Source organism: Cinclus cinclus, chromosome 5, assembly GCF_963662255.1.
Source record: "Cinclus cinclus chromosome 5, bCinCin1.1, whole genome shotgun sequence".
Taxonomy (NCBI): Eukaryota; Metazoa; Chordata; class Aves; order Passeriformes; family Cinclidae; genus Cinclus; species Cinclus cinclus.
The window spans coordinates 10,888,330-10,908,838 of NC_085050.1; the positions used below are offsets into that span (position 1 = coordinate 10,888,330).

The 20,509-nt window shown below is 37.5% G+C and overlaps 1 protein-coding gene across 1 annotated transcript in view; it reads right to left on the reverse strand.

Moving 5' to 3' along the window:
• SORCS2 (sortilin related VPS10 domain containing receptor 2) overlaps positions 1–20,509 on the reverse strand; it is a 521,566-nt gene that overhangs the window by 37,628 nt on the left and 463,429 nt on the right. The window contains exons 12-14 of the mRNA XM_062493233.1: positions 18,550–18,626; positions 11,746–11,837; positions 10,191–10,298 (exon numbers count right to left, since the gene is read on the reverse strand). Coding sequence (XP_062349217.1) covers positions 10,191–10,298; positions 11,746–11,837; positions 18,550–18,626 — 277 coding nt within the window. The remainder of the gene's footprint in view (positions 1–10,190; positions 10,299–11,745; positions 11,838–18,549; positions 18,627–20,509) is intronic.

The following is a 20,509-nucleotide window of genomic DNA, read 5'->3' on the forward strand; positions in this document are numbered from 1 at the left end:
CAAAATATATGCAGAGTCTTGTTAGAGAGTAAAGAGCTGTCTTCAAAGAGACCTGGAGGAAGGGCAAGAAAGACGAAGGACAAGGATAAACTTAAAAGAGACAGACACATTATTCTCTAATTCCTTCTCCTCAGTACTGATGAGTTTACATGTGAAGTACTGGGTTCAATTTTGGGCTCCCCAGCACAAGAGAGAGATGGAATGACTGAAGGGAATCCAATAAAAGGCTGTGAAGGTGATGAAGAGGCTGGAGCAGGTCTCATAAGAGGAGAGGAAGAGGCAAGTGGGACTGTTCAGCCCAAAGAAGAGAAGGCTCAGGGGAAACTATCAAAGTCTATAAATATCTGGAGGGAAGGTACAAAAGAAAAATTTTAGCTTGGACTGGAGCCAGGCCATCAGTGGTGCCCAGTGACAGGACCAGAGGCAATAGACTCCAAATGAAACACAGGAAATTTTCTCTGAACTCAGGAATCAACATTTCTGCTGTGAGGGAGCACTGTTACAGGGGCCCAGAGAGGTTGTGAGTCTCCACCCTTGAAGATCTTCAAAAGCCATCTGGGAATAGCTCTGTGTGATTGGCCCTGGGTGGGTCAGTGTGAGCAAATTATCTCCAGAGGTCACTTCTGACCTCAACAATTTTATGATTCTAGAATTCTGTAGAAATAATGATTCAAGATGTCGAAGTTGTTTATTCTGACCCACTAGAGCAAGAAATTAGAAAATACCAGGATTATAGATAGAGATTAGATAAATACTGCACACCACTGCATATATATATATTAGATAAATACTACACCCCACACTGTAATGATAGAAAAACTATATAAGTTACTCTGGACATTATGCAAAATCTACTAGGATAATATAGCAGCTATGTACAAACCATATGTGCAAACAGCAAAGCTGCTGCTTCAGGGGGTCCACTGTAACATTCTCTTCTGTGGAGTTTGAGCAGAAGGTTGAAATAACATTTCTGTATGTTGGCCTAGCCTCTTGGGAAAAAAAAAACCAAAACAAAACAAAAAACAAAACAAAAAACAAACAAAGAAAAAAACCCCACAAAAAATAAATTAAAAAAATCACCAACAAAAATCTGACAAACCACCCCCCCAAACTCATTTCCTTATGGCTGTTCTGGTTGTATAGACTGAAGACCATGTTCTCACAGCACAGTAATGACACCAGTGTTCCCAATATTCTCTTGTTTAAATAAAATCCCAAAGACTTAAGAAAGTGTCCCAGTCACAAACTCTATTAAAATGCAGAATGCAGATATACAGCTTTGTAATTCCTAGGGTAAATTTTCCAAGGAATGAAGCATTTTACATGCATCCACTTCAGTAAATCGTTTGAAAAAAAGTCTTAATGATTATTAATGCTGTTGCTGCAGTAGCATGTGTTGCAGACACCTCACATTAACACATTTAAATGTACTGCTAAAGATCACTAGAATAAAAAAGAAGTATTTTTTCAAAGTAACAAAGGCATGTATTAAGTAGGATTCAATGGATTAGACAAAAAATATGAGCTACAATAAAGCAATACATAACAGCAATCACAGTATAATTGCTCAGGTGCAAAATATATAATATATATGATTAACAAAATCATACAAATGAAAAAAACTGGAATGGTGCAGCAAGTGTGATGATTAGAAGTTATATATCAAGATGATAGCAATTCATAAGCTACTAAAACCTTCCTCTTGATTAACTAAATTTCATTAGAAAGACATCAAATCAATTCTGGTGAAACTATAAAAGATGATGCTGTGATAAATAATTTTTTGAAGAAATTCCAATTACCTTGGAAATTAATTTACTTTTATTTGCAAGAATTTAGGATCCATAATTTTAACTTCAGTGTTTCAGTTGCCATAACAACTTTGTACATTTGTTCCTAGCTCATTTATGAGCACATAATTTTTTAATTTGATTGCATCATTTGATAGATAAGACAGTTTAATGCAGTTTTTAGCTAACTCATTTAAACTATTTGCTGGAGGATTGCTGGTTATTTCTGTTCCTGATAAAGCTCATAATCGGGCAGAGTTAATTTAACAGAAATTATATGCAATGATAATCTTTTCCAGTAAATTCTGTTCAATAGACAAGACCTATTCAGTAGAGACTCCTTGTTCAGATGAGCAGTAGTAGCTGTGTCATCTCCTGTCTGTGTGTTTTGCTTCACTCATGAATACCTGAGAACACTCAAAGACCTTGGAGTGCTGGGAGTGATACTGCAGTATTTTCCCACCAAGGTCACAAAGGTCACATGAGGAATTTATTCAGATGTTTAACGTAGCAACTAAAACTGTGCAAGTTTTGCAGCTGTACTGAGGACTAGTGATGACAATTGTGTGATGCACAGTAACTTTTGTTTGCAATCAGAAGCCTTGTTCATTCTAGACTCACTGCCTTAATCTTCCAAGTGCTGTGCTGGCTTTTTCTCTCCTCCACGTGAGTTTGCCATCAACTAAGATATTCAAAACAGGACACTGGGGCAGAGATGAACTGCCCTGTTGGCACACTCTGCTAACTTCATATGCCACTTGGGGGTGGAGCAGAGCCTCTAGTTTTCTTTTGAAAGAGACTTCAAAAGTAGAGAGCTATTGACAGTAATACCCAGGATTTGTATCAGGGTCAGTTGAGGGCCCCACATACAGGTGATACAGGCAGTCTCAAGGACTCTCTCTTGGATAATTTGTCTAAATTCCTCTGAACTGTACCTAAGCAAAGCTGTCCAAGCATGTACCCGAAATTCTTTACAGACCTAAGTCTCAGCAGCTAACAGTGAGTATATTATCAAGATGGGAAAGGAAACCACACTATCAGAGATGCTAGTTAATTATTTTAACAATTTTTTTCTGTATCCTTTTAAATGGAAGCAGTTGCAGAGCTTTGTCAAAAAATTATATTTATACCTTGTTCCATATATGAGGTCTCCTTTCCAGTAGTAAATCATATTAGAAGGAAATAGAATGATCACTAAATTTATTGTACTTACTGACAAAATATTTTTTAATTCTCAGACCTCTCTGCTAATTTTTATAACATAATTGCAATTTCAGATTAAATAGTCAATCTACCTTACAGTTCACTAGATATCAAAAGCCATTTACATTCAAAAGGCAGCATCTTTCTCAGTTGTCTTCTACATAAAAGGATTAGTTAAAAGTCTCATCAATTTATGGCGAGTTCAAAGAGCTGAGTCCTTTGGTTCACAGAGACCTTAGCTGCAAATGATGACAATATCCCTGAAAAAGCAAATAAAATTGACTATCTTCTTTTTGTTCTGCCTGTTGTAGTTCACATTCTTACAGTGTCTCTGAACATAAACCAAGATACTCCAAATCTGTGCAGAAACTATCTAGCTGAGGAGGAAAGTGATGAGATGGTGGCATGGAAGGATGTACTTTAGAGTAGCCACTGCCAATGGGTAGTGCTCTCCTTAACTCACAGGAGTAATGTTCTTAATGAAAGATTTTCCAGGGGGATATGTGTTGGCAGAGACAGTTAGCCATGATATTTAAGCCTACTTAAATATATTTAAAGCCTACTATTTTCAAAAGAGAAAATGACAAGTGAATCTTTATTAGATGAGCTTTTGTTCCAGCAGTTGCCTTTTTTTCCATAACACCATTGTAAAATCAACAAAACCTGGATAAGTCAGAGAGATCCTTCTGGTAAAATGGATGAAAGTAATGTGAGATTCAAGATGCAGTCTGTTAGACATCAAGACTATAATTCAGCATATTTTTCTAATTCTCCAAAAGAACATAACAGAGGTCACATTTCAGTGTCCTTCCTAAATTGCAACTACAGAAATGATGAATGCTTCCATGTGCAAAAGTAGACACCTGCCTACATACAGCAACTGCACATAAAAAGTGCTTGTGTATACAGGAGACCGTGTGCAAATATGCTGAGACATTTATGATTTAAATGCCTTAAACTACAAACACATGAATATACTTAATGCACTAAAGAGAAGAGTAGGATTTCTTGGTTGGGCTAGAGTTGTTTTCTTTTTTGTTTTTGGTTGGGGTTTTTTTTCAGCTGCCAAAGTGAAAAATGAAGGGAGGAAACAATTTAGTTGAAATTGAACCAAAATATGTTTTTTCATTGTTTCCTGCTCCCATAAGCTAATAATTGCCATTCATTCTTTAATGCCAAAACATCTTGGTTTTAGCTCTTTTGGGGAAAAAGAACGGAAGTGAATGCTTAGGTTCTGAGAACTGCTAGGGGGAGCAGAATGAGGGTGTTTCCACTTAATCCAGGAGTTCAGTGGCTCCATGATATTTGTGAATTGCATCCAACATTTTTTCCCATCTATTTGATACATTCCCATCCAGGAACAACCTTTTAACACATATGCTGTTTGGAAAACACTGCAGATTTAGTGCCTAGCCTAATGTTTTATGCAGAAGTAAATACAAGGTGGATAGTGAACCAAGTTGTCTAAATAGAAACATATGACACTGTAGAGGATTGCTCTTGCTTCATTCAACTCCCTATTTTCATTTTACTTAAAGATCAAATTAATCTGTGATACTTGCAAAATTTTATAATTCTTTAGCTAATACTCTTTCCTATTCATATATTTAAAAAGCAAGTCCCATCACAATTAGAAATACTTCATTCAGACTTCACCTGGCAGAGCTAGAGTTAATAGTCTACAGTCATCTAAATTGCTGGTCCTTCATTTTGAGAACAAAATATAGTTCAAGGCCTCAATCAAAAGTAAGTAAAGTGCTTTAAAAATTTAGTTGTTGACTAAGTTTGTAATGGTTATTTATTTGAAATAGAAACTAAAATGGAAGCATAGTTAGAGGACCAAAGCTTCAGACACTCACTCTGTGACAAGGGCTCAAAATTACACAAAGTATATTCTGAAAAAGCCACATCACCTTTTTTCTGTCCTCTCCTCCTGTAAATATAGGGGCAAGGTGATAACAGATTCTTACAGAACATGGATTCCTAACCTTTCAGGTCCTCTTATTCAAATATATTAACAGATCTGTCCTAAAAATGTTTTAAATATGGGCTTTAAAGTGACACTGAAAGCATCCTGTTCCTGTGTTTCTAATTACAATATGAAACTCTAATGAAAGAAATTATAAAAACAAACTTTACCCACTAAACTTCTTCTGAACAGAGGGAGAGACCAGGGCAGTACCAGGACTTGACTCCAAGGTCACAGGTTGGTGGTGACAATGCAATGCATTGACTTGCTCTGCTGACATCTGTGTCCACAGAGATTACAGCAAAAGCACTAGGCTTGCTACTGGACAGAGATCTGTACATCTGTATTAGCTGATATCTAGATTAGATTGGAATAGAAGAAGCAGTTTGCTTTTCCAATGCTTTTTTCATTTTTCTTCTACCTACTCTCAGATATGTTCTTTCTCATGCAGAGAGCAGAACAACCATTTCATAACTGAGCAATGATTCTCATACAAGATATTAACTAGCCGGAAATAAAACCTAGAATTTGCCTTCAGAAATCTGCTATTCTCCTACATAATGAGGCTTTATCTACCTTTTATGTACCTTTTATAAGTGCTGCAGTATTAGCAAGTCAGTAGAGAAGAATTCAAAACATCAACACACAGAGAAGTACCTCCACCTAATAAGACACTCAAAGAGAACAGGAAAAGGAGTGTCCTGCCATGTGTGATAATAAGCTCCACAAAGTACATGCAATGTTGACTGTTATTGATGTTGCTAAAGGAGAAGTTTACATTTCTACAGAATCAACAGTTAAAAAATCCAGATGGCTCTACCTAACATCTAACAACTGTTAATAATCACGTGGTTTTCAGTAAATTTAAATTACACTATCTTCCTGTTTACATAATTACCCAGGAACTCAAAATAAACACAACGGGCATTTAAGACAGCAAAACATGTATGCAAGAGTTCTGCAGTTCAGAGATACCATGAAGTTTGCAGCAGCATCCAAAGTTGTTATTCTATGAGACATTACAAAAAAAAAAAATAAATAAAATAACCCTTCTGGAAAAAATACAATTACCCACAAGGAAGATTTTTATTCTACCTGACATAAAGAAAAGCAGTTCTTTTATGTAACCTTGTATTGGCCTTTTAAAAGGGGCCATGGTCTGTGATACCATGGTTATTGTGCCTACTGAATTTACACTGCAATCTAAATAACCTGGTTTGGGAAACACTCCCAGAAGCTGAGATGTGATTTAGAATCAATTTCAGCAGGTTTGAAACTTTCATTACATTAACTATTTCCTCTGAAGAGGAACACAAAATTTATTCTTTTCACACTGAGTTAGGCCATTACTCAATCCAGTATTAGCAAGTAATTCTTTCTCAACTATAAAATATTGTACAGTATAACACTGGTTACTGGTTTGCAGTAACCTTCCTTGTTATGAATTCAGAACAAAAATAAAACCTACTAGTTCATGCACTATTTTGATGAAAATATATTAATTGAGAAAATTTCTTAGCAAACCTTACCTATTAATTTAGCAATAAATACTGGATTCGAGCTCCTCACCCAAAGTTGATTTTTACACAGATCAAGCTTCTTAAAATTTATGAAGACTTTATTAAGATAAGATAATATAAATCTTATATTTCCTAAATTCCTAACTATGTCTCTTTAGAAATGCAAATCTAGACACATTGAAAACAGAATGAGTTTCCTAAAGTGTTTGAAGACTTTACCACTAAAACTCCTAAAAATCTTAACTAGGTCTTTTGCAGAGAACAATGGGATAAAATATATTTTCCTGGGCTGTTGTATGTATATATCTTGAATATTGTGGGGGACTTTGATAAATGATTTAATATTGACTGACAGATGACAACTGAGCTTTATGAAAACTTTTGACAAGTCAACATTTGGCTTTCCTCTCTGTTTCGGAGAAAACACAAAACTTCCTGAAAAAAAGACTGAAGGCAACCAGGTCCCCATTTTCCTGTTTCTTCAGTGAAGCTTGCTAGACCACTTCATTTTGGAATGGAAAAGAGTCATGAGTGACATTCCTTAGAGGTCATTATTGGGCCTAGTGCTGTTTACCACCTTTGCTGGAACATGGACAGTGGACAAAGTGCTCCCTCAACAAATCTGCCAATGACACCAAACTGTGTGGTGCAGTCAACACACTGGAGGGAAGGGATGCCATCCACAGGGACCTTGACAGGCTTGGGAGGTGGGCCTGTGTGAACTTCATGAAGTCCAACAAGGCCAAGTGCAAGGTCCTGCACCTGGTTTTGGGTCAATCCCAAGCACAAACACAGGCTGGGTGGCAGAATGAGCTAAAAACAGCCCTGAGGAGAAGGAGTAGGGGGGGTGTTGGTTGACAAGAAGTTCAACATGAGCCAGCAGTGTGTGCTCACAGCCCAGAAAGCCAAATTTGTCATGGCCTGCATCCAAATCCCAGGCAAGGGAAGGGATTCTGCCACTCCATCCACTCTCATGAGACCCACCTATAGTGCTGCATCCAGCTCTGGGGTCCCCAACATAAGAAGGATGTGGAGGCATTGGACTGTGTCCAGAGAAGCTGTGGATACTCCATCCCTGGAAGTGCTCAAGACCAGGCTGGATGGATTTTGAGCAGCTTGTTCTAGTAGGTATCCCTGCCCATGAGAGAAGGGGTGGAACTCGATCTTGAAACAATCCCTTCCAACCCAAACCATTCTGTGATTTTATGATTCTGTGATTTTGGATAAATTAGGGCAGAACTAGAATTCAAATGCAAGCCACTTACAAGTCTGGTCAATATCCCTGACACCATGCTGGAGAATGCCAAGTCTCTTACACACAGACTCACCTCAGTGGAACCAGGATCTTACCATAACAGTCACTTTTAGTACATGTAAAATATTCTTTGACTCTGTTGTGAGTTTATTCTAGAAGCTTTAAATTAAACACTGTCTGTTCCTTAATTTTGCTGCACATTTTTTCAGTTATTACCATCTCACTTCAGAATTATGCTATCTCTCCTAATTTATGCAGATTTTGACATCGCACTCTTTATTCAAAGTCTTTATTCAAGCACATTGCAAACCAGAGGAAGAAAATAATTTTCCTGTACTAGTAAAAAATGTCAGACTAGGTCCTTGGCAATGGATATGGGGATTCCTCAAGGTGAAAGACACTACTAATTTATTTCCATTACCATTTACAGGTTCATCTTTCCATGTTCTACTTGGAAGAAAATTCTATTTTAAAAAATGAAAAGATGGTATAGTTGATTTCTGCTTTTTTTTTTTTTTGTTTTGTGTTTTGTTTTTTGTTTTTTGTTTTTTGTTTTTTGTTTTGTTTTGTTTTTTTTTCCCAGGGACTGTATATTTCTCAAAAGCAACAAATCACTGTAGATTAAGTCACACACAATAACTTAGTACAAGAGTCAGTTTTCAGAAAAAAATGAACTAAGCCAGACAGAATGACAAAAGGTCATGTCATAAAGTCAGACAGGGCACCCCTGGGCTGACAGCATCACCCTGAAGGTAAAATACAGTCAAAAGCAGTGGGAGGAGACAAGGAAGTTGATACAATGGCAACAATGAAACACACACTGCAGATTTATTCTTCTCATTGTCTTTAGAAGCTGGTAGGAAATTTGGATGTGTCCTCAGAGCCAGTCTGTGCTATTAAATGTTTGATGCCGTCCATGCTCTGCAAAACTAGCTAAAAAACAAGATCCCACAAACCTGGCATTACACACTAGAGTCACTCTTGCTGTGCCTTTAGAAACATACAAGTTACATGAAGCTTTTGTTGTCAATTTGGGCTCATGTATCAAATCTAGCTGCAGCTCTATGTATTTTAGATAGATGATTTTAGAAAGGCATCATGTTTTACAAGAAATCTTTAGCCATTCAGCCAGACATTTAAGCACATCTTCACAGAATCACTGTTTTTAATGATACTTAATAAAAAAAAGCCCAAGCCCAGAGCATACGGTCACCACACATCATTTTATCTGCCTGTAAGTAGAGTTTGGGATAAGCTTTTGATCTGTCTACTTCTACTGAAATTAATGGAAATCCTTCATTCAGAGGCATAATGTCTCCATGTGGCATATATTATATCATAAATAAACCTGTATTTGAGAGAAGAGGGAGATGACAGGATGATACTGTTCTCAGGTCATAGATGTATAATGGAGGATAAATGGGGCAGTGGAAAAAGAGAGAAATACCCAACAGATCAAATCCTGCTCTGTGCAGCACAGTGCTATGAACCTGGCACAATGTTCTGAAGTACATTGGGTAGGATTTTGGTTTTGCTGAGGGTCCTTTATACGTTGGGCTATTAATTTATTTTTCCCTGGGGAAAATGCTACTGGTACATGTCAAAGGCAGCTCTATTTGCAACTCCTGGGTGATAAAGTTTGTCATGAGCACACTGAGCTCCAACATAAAGAATCACACAAACTGTTGCCATAAGAGCACAATCAACAACCTGTATGCATTGCCCTGAGTGCATTCCCCTTTCTGGCTGCAGGCAGCATGTGCATTTCTCCCTGACTGGAGACAGGTGTTTTTTTACTCACAGACACATTTAAAATACTAGCATTTATCCTAGAGATGGATCAAAATGTGCAGCTCAGATCCAGATGTCCCTGATCCTTTGGAAAAAGACAGATAAACAGGATAAACAATTCTGAGTTGCAGAATTTGGTTATTTTTGACTCTATTCACAGCATCTGCCTCTGACACTATACAGAATAAAAATAAATATTTGATAGCATAGTGCTTAGTTACACCAAGTACTGCAGTGCTATTTACTAAGACAGCTCTATAGTTATCTTCACTGTGAAGACAATAGATGTTTAACATTTTTGATGTCTTACTAAAAATCTGCAGAAAACAAGGAAAAAAAAACACGAAAGAGGAAGTAGTTATTTTTTTTCCCCTACATCTTTCAGATTTGTAAAGCAGTCCTATTATTCCACTCTCCCCTGTGGTAGCTTTGCAAGATTTCACTTGAACATAATGCTTCTTTAAAACCTGAAGTACTGCAGTCAGATGATTTCAAAGACAGATTACATACCAGGGAGAGTCAGATATTAGTGTATCTGTGAGACTGTAAGAAACAAAAGCCACTGACTCAAGGACTATCTCAAACATGCACAGCTGAAAATCTATGCAAAAGCATAAACAGAGAGAGCCCTGAAAACAGAGGTGAAACCAAAACCTTACGTCATGACCAGTGTCTCATCTCCGGGTTCACTAAGTAGTCCATCTACAAAGACAGAAGTGCTGGTAAAATTATGTGTGCTCCAGGTCTGGCCTTCATCTATGCTGAACCTGTATAAAAGCAGAAAAGGTTTTCATTTACAACTACTGGCATACAAAGCAGAAAAAACTTCTAAAAATCCCCTCACTACTAAAGCTTGGGATTTTTGATCACAAAATACAATATACCTAGACAGTGCATGATATTAGTGTGATCTTCTCAGCAACTTATCCAGGGATTCACATTCTTATCAGAAGGTGTAATCAATTTTCCTCAGCAATAAAATTCATCAGACCGATTAAAAAACTGAGCTCTGTCAACAAGTTACCTTGAAGATTCAAAAACAAGCTAATTCACATTTCATTCTTTCTAGTACTGTCTGAGCTATAGACCTGTTAAGCAGAGGCCAGTGAAACACCAGAGGCCAAGTCCTAAAACATGGGATCAGTATGAGCATGGCCCCTCACAGCTGCTACCATCCACTTAAACATTTGCAAAAGATACTGATGAATCAACAAAACATAGTTCAAAATATAATTCAAATGTACATCAAAAACTTGTAAGTCAAAGTTTCTTTTTTTCTATACATTTCCTCCAGGTCTTTTGGATGGTAGGTTAATGATGGCTTTCAGTCCAGATAACCAGGTACAGAGCCTGTTCCTATTCATGTATACATAACAAAATTCATATATATGTAACACAATTCTACAAAAATGAGCTAATTCACAAGCAATAAGTACATCTTACAGGTTTTTTATGCTGAAGATTATAGTTCCATGTGCCATTACACAAGCTTACCATGTTTTGCTGTACTATCATGCAGTCTAAAACTTTATATTTTGTAACAAAATGCTTTGCAATAAATCTTTCCTGCCAAACCACGGTGAAGGCCATTTACTGCATTGTCACCATATGAGAGGATCCATGCACACTGCAGTTAATTTATGCATGAACATCTCAGATGAGCTGTGATTCTGGCACACCAAATTACACAGCACATAAGCACAAATGAGTCCTCTGCCTGTTGGTTCCCAAACTCTACATTAAATTGCTCTTGCCAGAGAAACTCAGGGCGATTCTCCAATTTCCCTATGGCCCTCGGAGAGAAAAGAAACTTTACAGTATCAATGAACTCTCCTGACTGCACATCTAAGCCACATATGCAGCACAGGCTCAGCATCACTAGCACACTGCTGGTGCCAGCCAGCAGCAGATAATAATTATGCTGAACACAGCTTCTACTGTAGAGTTCCAGAACAGTCTTTTAAGCAAAAAATGTCTACACTGATGCAAGACAATTTTATTATGATTAATGCATGATGCCATGGTACCTTCAGCACCATGAAGTAATCTTAAAATAATCATCCAACTGCATTTTGTTGACTCAAGGAATGTTAAATTAAGCTGACTCCACCTGGGTTTCATACATGGTCACACTGAAATGCTTATCTTAAACTCTGAACTTTGCCTGAGGTCTTGGATACACAACAGCTCTACTCTAATTGACTGTAGAATTACTTGAGTATTTTCAGAGGGATAGAGGTGTCTTTGATAGCCACAATAACTCCACCATGGTCCAAGTACAAGATGTGGTGCTCTTCTTCAAAAACCTACAGGCAGATAAAGAAAGGCCAGCTAAGCAAATGTACAAAACAGCTGAAATAAAATGAACAAGCAAACAAGATTTAAGAGACTTATGTTTTATAATGTCCACACTTCAAACTGAAAAGGACATAAAAGTTAGGTTAACACTCATATTTCTCCCAGCTGTAAAAGAAAAGAAAGTTAAGCAGGTGAATCAGAAAATGTTCAGGTTCAAATCACAGTCAGATTAAACTGCCTAAAGCTACTTTAGGCCAAGCTTATATTTCTCATAGTATGCATTCTACATTCCTTCCTGTTATATATCACCAAGTGACCCATCACCTTACTTTGGTGTTTGCCATATTCTGTGTATCCTGCAGAATAAAATGGTTTGTAGTCTAATTATAAGAAAAAACCTAAAAGTACTGCTATCTGTGACTTTCTCACATATTCCCCAGAACATGCAGAATGTGAAATAATTGGTGCAATCATGTTTTCCACATTTCCAATGTCAGTGAGTTTAACTTCAAATATTATGTGATGTCCCATGGAGGCCACTGTGAGTGTGGAACCAAGATATATGTAACATTGATTTAATGGTATAAAGGATTAAAAACTTCATACATTATTTTAATTCCTCTCTAGAGGTTATCAGCACTGCTAAAATAAAAACACAGGTAAATATCTTTCCTGTTTTACATCTAAAATCTGTTTTAAGACAGGATTTACTTGTGTCATTAGCCCATGAATGTTCATTTAACACAAGACCAAGTGACACGTGAGAATTATACACAATTAGCATTTAAAGATAAAAATGCAGTCTCCTATATGCTCTGATGAAGCAACGGTGAAAACTATAAAGGTTAGCTTTACTTTGCCTTGTAAATGAAAAAATACTGACAATACTATTATTTTTTCTTTTGGCAGAACTAAATGTTACATTTAGAGGATTTCTCAGCAAGTCTGAACTAGAGCTGGGGTGAAAGTATCTTACAGCACACTCACAATTACTTCAAAAATAGGAAGCATTTAATTTGGGTTGAGAACTCAGTCTTCCTCTCATCTAGTAAGAACATATTTTATGGGAATACAAGGGCTTCAAGCATCTGATCAGTTTTTCAGTGTTGCCAACTTACAGAAAAACCATGATACGTGGCATTTATAGTCTGATTTACTCATTCACCCAGCTGCGAATTTTAGAAGAGAATTCAGTAAAGGACAGATATTAATTTTAGATGCACTTCAAAAGGATGAGATCAGCTGGAGTCAGATAAGCAAGCAGAGTTTTGATCCTCTAAACTTTGCTTGAACTTTCCCTCAAACCAAAATGCAGCACTATGTGCTGGGACACCAAGTCTCCCACAGCTTCAGCACTGAAGATAAAGGAAGCTGATACCTGCACCACTTAATGCAAATCAGCCTTTCCCAGAAAAGCACCATGGTAGGTCTTCATGTGCCATTTAAATAACCCTGCTTTAGCACACAGAGGACACATTACAGTCATATTAATACAGTGGTTATGTCATGCTCTTCTTGCACACACTTCAAACTTTTCATAAAGAAAATGTATGAAAGACTTATGAAAACAATTCTTCATCTTCAATACATTGAAAAGAATGGACAGTTACACGCCTGTTTATCAGAAAAGTAAATATTTATCTGTACTTTCTGGAAACAAAGCCAAGACAAACATTTTGCAAAGGATCAAGGCAAAGGAGGTCCCAGTGTGAGAGATGAAGTTCAGACCGAGGAAGATGAGAGATGTGAGTTCACAACAGGCCACGAATTCTGATATACATCTCTCCCCTAACTAAAGCAGTCAATAAATCTATTCTGATCCTTACTAGTAGCCAGCCACTACAGAACAAGATTTTTATAATCTATTTCTGTATTTTTTGTGCACATTTTGTGCCTTATAATCACAGTGTCAGCTTCTATTCTATCCTCTTCCTTCTGCTCTAAATGCTTTCCTGCCATTTGTCCCAACAACTTCAGCAGCTATTTTAGGTCAGAATATCTGTTGGAAGAAATTCACACAGCTCCATGAAATGAGTGAGAGCATATTTAAGTGGTCCTGTATATGCCATAAAATTTTACTTCGCAATACAGAAATTGCAAAAATAAAGAAAAATTCCTGAGATTTTCATCAAGTGATATCCATTACTAAATTCAAATCTGAAACAGAAGCTTTTCTACACAGAATGAGCCAGTTGGACCTTCTCAGGGTTGAAAGGCTGGAATTGCATCCTTTTTTGTTGTGCTTAGAAGTGTTACCATCTATCTCCTAAGATGCCTGCAGGAAAACATGTATTCTCACTTAACAGAAGGTTTTCCAAGTTGCTTTGATACAAAAAGGTTTGACACAGATAAATAATATTCCAACAAAAAGCACCACCAGACTAAAGCTCCAGAGATCTAGATTTAGCTCCTAGACATCCAAAAGGCATTCTGTGTAACCTCATTAGCTTAACGGAACATTTTGTTGCTGCAAGAGCTACTCTGGTAGCAGATCAAATGTGAAAGGTTTATTGCTGCTGACTTTTTCCTTTTACTGATGCCAATTTTTTTGAAAGCCAGACCTTCCTCTTACTCTTTGCTGTACAAATACTTTGCTGTATTTCAAGTACAGTGTTTTAACAGATGCTGTTGAAATTAACAGTGGCAACCAGAATTGTGAACAGAAATCAATATTTAAACAAAATAAATCCACTCATATGTATACATAAGGTAATCCTTAGCACTTAACAGAGTATCCTAGTATTTCATGTTCATTAACACATTTTATTGTATTGCTTTCCCGGTATAATAGAGAAATCTTTCCAATAAGCATGAGTTCACCTTAGGCTACATCTTGATGGTTCACTTGGCACTTAAGTTAATGGTTAGACTTAGTGATCTTAAATATCTTTTCTAACTGTAATGCTCCTGTGATTCTAAGGCCCCATATTTCATGATAATGTCAAGGTGAGATTCCTTTCTTCTACAGTTCAGTTCATGGCATGGATGTTTAAGCTACTTGCCAATCGCTCCTAAAGCTCTGCTATTTACAGTGCAATGTTGTACAGTACATAGTACAATTTTCAGTTTTCCTCAAACAAAGAGAGATAGTTTCAAGATATACCAACAAGCAGCTCAGCCATGTAACAGAAAGGTAGAAGAAGAACTGGAACCAGCACAAGTAGTATTCTGGTTATTTATAATAACAATTCTTAGTTCTGCTTTTTGTGTGAGCTGGCACAGGCAGGACATAGGAACAACCACACATCCACAAATGAAATGCCATAATAAATTTATTCTCATTACTTGGCCAGCCCGGGGAGCCCTGAAGGAGCACTTGGGCAGAGAGTACAAGTGGGGATGCAGGCACTGCAGAGCTCAGTCCATGGCAGAGGATCACCCAGCCTACTGCATCGCAGGGGTTTGTACAGGCATAATTTACCACTTTGCTTTGGTCTGCAGCAGCAGGGCAGGGATCTCAAGCATGTTTGATACTGTGCCTCTATCACAGGCCTATGTTATCTAAACACAGATGTTCAACTTGTCCAACACAGAAGGCCAAAATGTTAATAGTATGATATATGTGGGTTTTGACACCTGAACTGCACATCATTTGACTATGTTTACAGTCCTCCTCACCAACCTTCTGATTTTTTCCCACACATTTCCTTTAATCACCAGAATCTACTTAATTTCAAAACCTCTTTCTTAAGCATTCATTTCTATCTATGAACTCTGGCTGTGTTTAAAGATAAGTTTTCCTGAATCCTTAGATGACTACATCAAATGCAGGCTATGAAAGGTTTGATGCTGTCTCAGAGCACACCATTGAATTACAGGATCTTTGACCTTCTGCAGTCATATAATCCACAGTTTTATGAACCAATACTGCTATTATTTCAAGAAAGGTTTAATTAATTCCTTGCATTACATTTTCCCCCAAGTCTCTTATGTTTGCTTTTCTTCATTCTCTGTCTCTATACACAAACACAGTATGCTCCTCTTCTCCCATGTAAACAGCTCAGCAACATCATGTGAGCTTGTGAGAAAGGTGCCAGGCTCTCATGAATGACAATCACGAAGTTTCCAAGGCAGAGACTTAAAGTGTTGTGCCAAAACACAGGATTTCAGCAGCTCACAAGACCTACAATTTACTGAATTATCTAAATTCCTGTATCACCTGACTGAAACCTTCTCTTTTGTTGTAAGAACTCCAGCACAGAAAAGAAATGTGCTGCTGTCCTCTGGAAGCAAGTTTCATCATGAACAGTGAGGCTATAAAGTACATAAAAAATCTACAGTTTCATTCTAATCACAAATCATAGAAGTGAGTAAACTCTTTCAAGGGCTTCATAGGAGTTTCAATTAAAATAAAGGTAGCAATGTCATTTGCCATTTCAACTGTCAGAATGAGGGATCAGTTTGTGGTTGATTTTACAGCATAATTAGGCACCTTAGGGTCAAGTTGCAACAAATATAATTTACCTCTGTGTCTCTACAAATAAAAAGCAGTGAAAATATGATTTTGATCTCATTCCTCTTTTCTTTTTATTTTTCACCCCAGAAAAACTATAAAATTTTGCAAATGTTGACAAGAAATTAGGAGAGCCCTCTAAGAAGTATTAAACAAAACAGTACCCACTGTAAACCCTGGAAGGCTTTTGCATTCAAACACCTATATATTGTATGCTAGATTTCAAGATGTAATTTGATATAAAATTTGATCTTTTAAACATCAAAGGACACTGTCATTAGAAAAATAACCCATTTATTTTTAAAGTACTCTGTGGAGTACTAATGGTACCCTACCATAGCAATATAAGAAATTGTCTGTATTTTTCTCTCTTAACCTCAAATTCCCCAAGCTCAGTAACACTACTGAGAACATTTTCACACTTAATGGTTCTAAGAAAATAAAAAAAATTGATTTTAGCTGAACATTACAACACTATTTTAACTGAAATTATTATTTTTTTAAGAGTTTGGTCCTTTGAGGGTACATTGTTGATCCTGGATATATATTATAATCTATATGATATTGTGTATTGTTGCTATATACATATATAGAGGAAGAAAAAAATCCCTATGCTGAGCATATTGGGTTTGCACAGCAAGGTTTTGGTAGCAGGTTATTCTACTGGGGTGGTTTCTTTGAGACACTTCTAGAGAAACTTCCCCACATCCTACAGCCAACACCATCCAGCTTCAAGATGGACACACCACTGGTCAAGGTCGAGTCAGTCAGCAACAGCAGTAGCACCTTTAGGATTATGTATTTAGGAAGTGAACAACAGTAACTACAGCAGGAGTGAAGAGCTGAGAATATGTCAGAGGAACAGCCCTGCAGACACCAAGGCCAGTGCAGAAGGAGGGGCAGGAGGTGCCCCAAGCGCCAGAGCAGAGATTCCCTTGCAGCCCTTGGAGGGCCAGGATGGAGCAGAGATGTCCCTGCAGCCCATGGAGGACCCCACAGTGGAGCAGGTGGATGCCTGAAGGAGGCTGTGACTCCACAGGAGGCAGCTAGTGGAGCAGGTTTGCTGGTAGGACTTCTGACCCTACAGGAGTCCCATGCTGGAGTAGCCTGTTCCTGATGGGCTGCAGCCCATGGGAAGCACCCAGTCTGGAGAGCTCAGGGGAAGAACTACAGCCCATGGACTCGTGTTGGAGAAGTTCACTGAAAGTTGTCTCCTATGGGAGGGACTGCACAGTGAACCAGGAGAAGACTGTGAGGAAGAAAGAGCAGCAGAGACACGTGTGTTGAACTGATCACAGCTGCCATCCCACATTCCCCTGTGTGGCTCAGGGTGAAGAGGTGGAGAATTAGTGAGTAAAGTTGAGCCCATAATGAAGGAAGAAGCAGGGGGAAGGTGTTGTAAGATTTGGGTTTATTGCTCACTATCCTACTGTTATTAATTGGCAATCAAATAAATATCCCCCAGATCGGGTCTGTTTTGCCTGTGATGGTAATTGGTGACCAATTTCTCCCTGTCCTTATCTCAACCCATGAGCTTTTTGTTATATTGTCCCTCCCCCATCCAGCTGACTAGAGCAGTGACAGAGAGATTGGTGGGCACCTGGCATCAAGCCAGGGCAAACCCAACACACTGAGACAGAGCAGTTTAGGAAATAATGCATTGAAAAGGTGAAATACTTTAACACTGACACTAGTCAGTGAAAGAAAAAGCCATCTAGAATTCAAATAGCATTATGATATCACTGTTCTCTTTTTAATAGATTTGTAGTCACTGAATTTATTAAATCACACCAAAAGACTTTAAAAAATTATTATTTTTTGCAGATCTCTTTTCACTGTCTCAGTTTCAATGAAGAGAAAGTTTATGCTTAAGTAACAGCTTTTAGACTGCGAAGCAGAAGAATTTTTGCCCTTATACCTAAGCCATGTCTTTTTGCTCGGAAGGTTTGTACTGCAAGATCTAGTCCAGGTCCACTTCATCATTAGCATAGGAAGATTATTTAAATTATTAAAAACTAAACAGACACTATGTTTTTTACAAGATCTTTAGAGAGACCAAAATATTTGAACTTCAGCAGAACCTGACAGCCTGATCAATTTGAGCCTTAGAAATCACCTTCTTAATCTTTTAGTTTCTAAGCAAACTGGAGATAATAACAACTTCTTCAAAAGAGTGAGTTCTAAAGATTAGCTAAGCATTACATAATTCACCACATTTGGTACATTAAAATTATTTCCAGGTTCCTTTGATGATTTATGCTTCCTACCTGACGCCACGTGTTCCCACAGTCAGATGTTATGTACATCTCTTCTTTATACTCAACCAGCTGGGACCCCAGGTTACCTGTCACAAAAGAGGAGAAAACAAGGGTTGTATCCACATGAGCAAAAGAGATTAGATCTAGTCTTGATGCCAGTCTGAGCAAGAAGTTTCCAGGTCAGAGAAAGAACTAAACACATTTGACCAGGCTTACTTCATTTCTGTTAGAACCACCAAAATCCTTTTAAAAACAGATATGTACAATTTCAAGGTCTTCCTTTCCATTGCTATGTTGTCCATAGGTGGAAGCAATAAGGCTTGATTCTAATACCAAAATGCAGAAATCAGACCAACATTCTAGTTCTGTTTCTGCATGCTGAAAAATTATTATGAAACAATAGGTACTTTAAGATGTAAGTATGAAACATCCATAAACTCAGAACCTTAACCATATTGTGTAAAGTTATTAATATTGAACTCAAACTGTTAAAATGAAATATTTAATCTTTTAGACTTGATGAAGTGGTAGCTAGACTAGAATCTGGTGAAATATGCAACATGAAAAGAGGGGACAGGGTTTTGAAATAGAGTAAATACAAAAGAATTGAAAGCAGAATTATTTGATTTACCTAAATATTAACCAGAAAGTTACTGAATATTTTGACAAATAGCACCAAGGAGAATTCAGGTTCTTGTAAAGTTAACAGAAGTGTTAAACTTGGGGAAGCAGATAGAAGATGCAGTCCCAAATACAGAGATCTTCATCTTTAAAACACACAGTATTTCAAATAGCAAATTATTAAGCCACCAGGCAGTTTAGTGTTCTAGGGGAGAATCATTCATGGCACAATATTCCTTCTAAATGATATCCTCCTGGGTATTTTGACTTAAATATATGGTTTACATGTTCTCATAGTAGAAAAAATATGAACATTATCAGATCCTCTTAAGCAGAAGATATGGTGAAAGAAAACACTTGAGATTAGAATAGAACTGTGAAATTTCACTTGTGCATTATATAAATAGCTGTTTTTTAACCACTAAAGCAGATCTGTTTATGCAGAGTGTGCTTACTGGTGCTGAAAGGCTCCCTAGAGGAATGACAGTGCCCACTGACCAAAATACACACTCCATTTAGACCATCAAGGTTGCACGTGCTCCACTCTTTAACAGGATAACTCTACATCATTTAACTCTAAATAAATCCTGGACAGGATTGGAATATTTATATTGAATCAGGGAATTTATAGGAGTCAGTTAACTCCTTTAAACTGCATCTAACAGTTCAGAAGATGCCACTTCCCATTCTTCGGCTTTTCTTGGGTTTTCATCTTCCCAACACACTGCACACTCTCTCATTTATCAGATAATTCAGCAAGATTTAGTTGGTCATAGAATCATAGAATATGTTGAGTTGGAAGGGAGACATCAGGATCAGTGAATCCAGTTCCTGGCCCAGAACAGAACACCCCAAGAGTCACACCATGTGCCTGAGAGCATTGTCCAAATGTTTCTTGAACTCAGGCAGGCTTGGATGCTGTGACACTTTCCCTGGGAAGCCTGTTCCAGTGCCCAACCACCCTCTGGGTGAAAAACCTTTTCCTGATATCTAACTTACACCTGCATATAACCAAATGAAATAGTTCCAAAAGGAAAGCTTCACACATTAATTTGGTCATATTTTCTCCACGAATACAGCTTTATGATTAATCTGATCACTAGAAGGAGATATGAATGAGAAATCACCTTCTCAGGGCTGAAGGAAGGGAAGAAAGATTTGTTTAATTGCATATACAAAATAAATCTCTTTTGCTCTTCTTACTTTCCTCTATTATACTTTTCACTGCTATATGACCTGTAAATGGGTACGTTCTTGTGCTTCTGCAGTTAATGACAGAATACTTCCTATAGAACAGCTGAAAACAGAAATATTTATTAGCTTCCTGGAATCTAACATACTGCTGTCA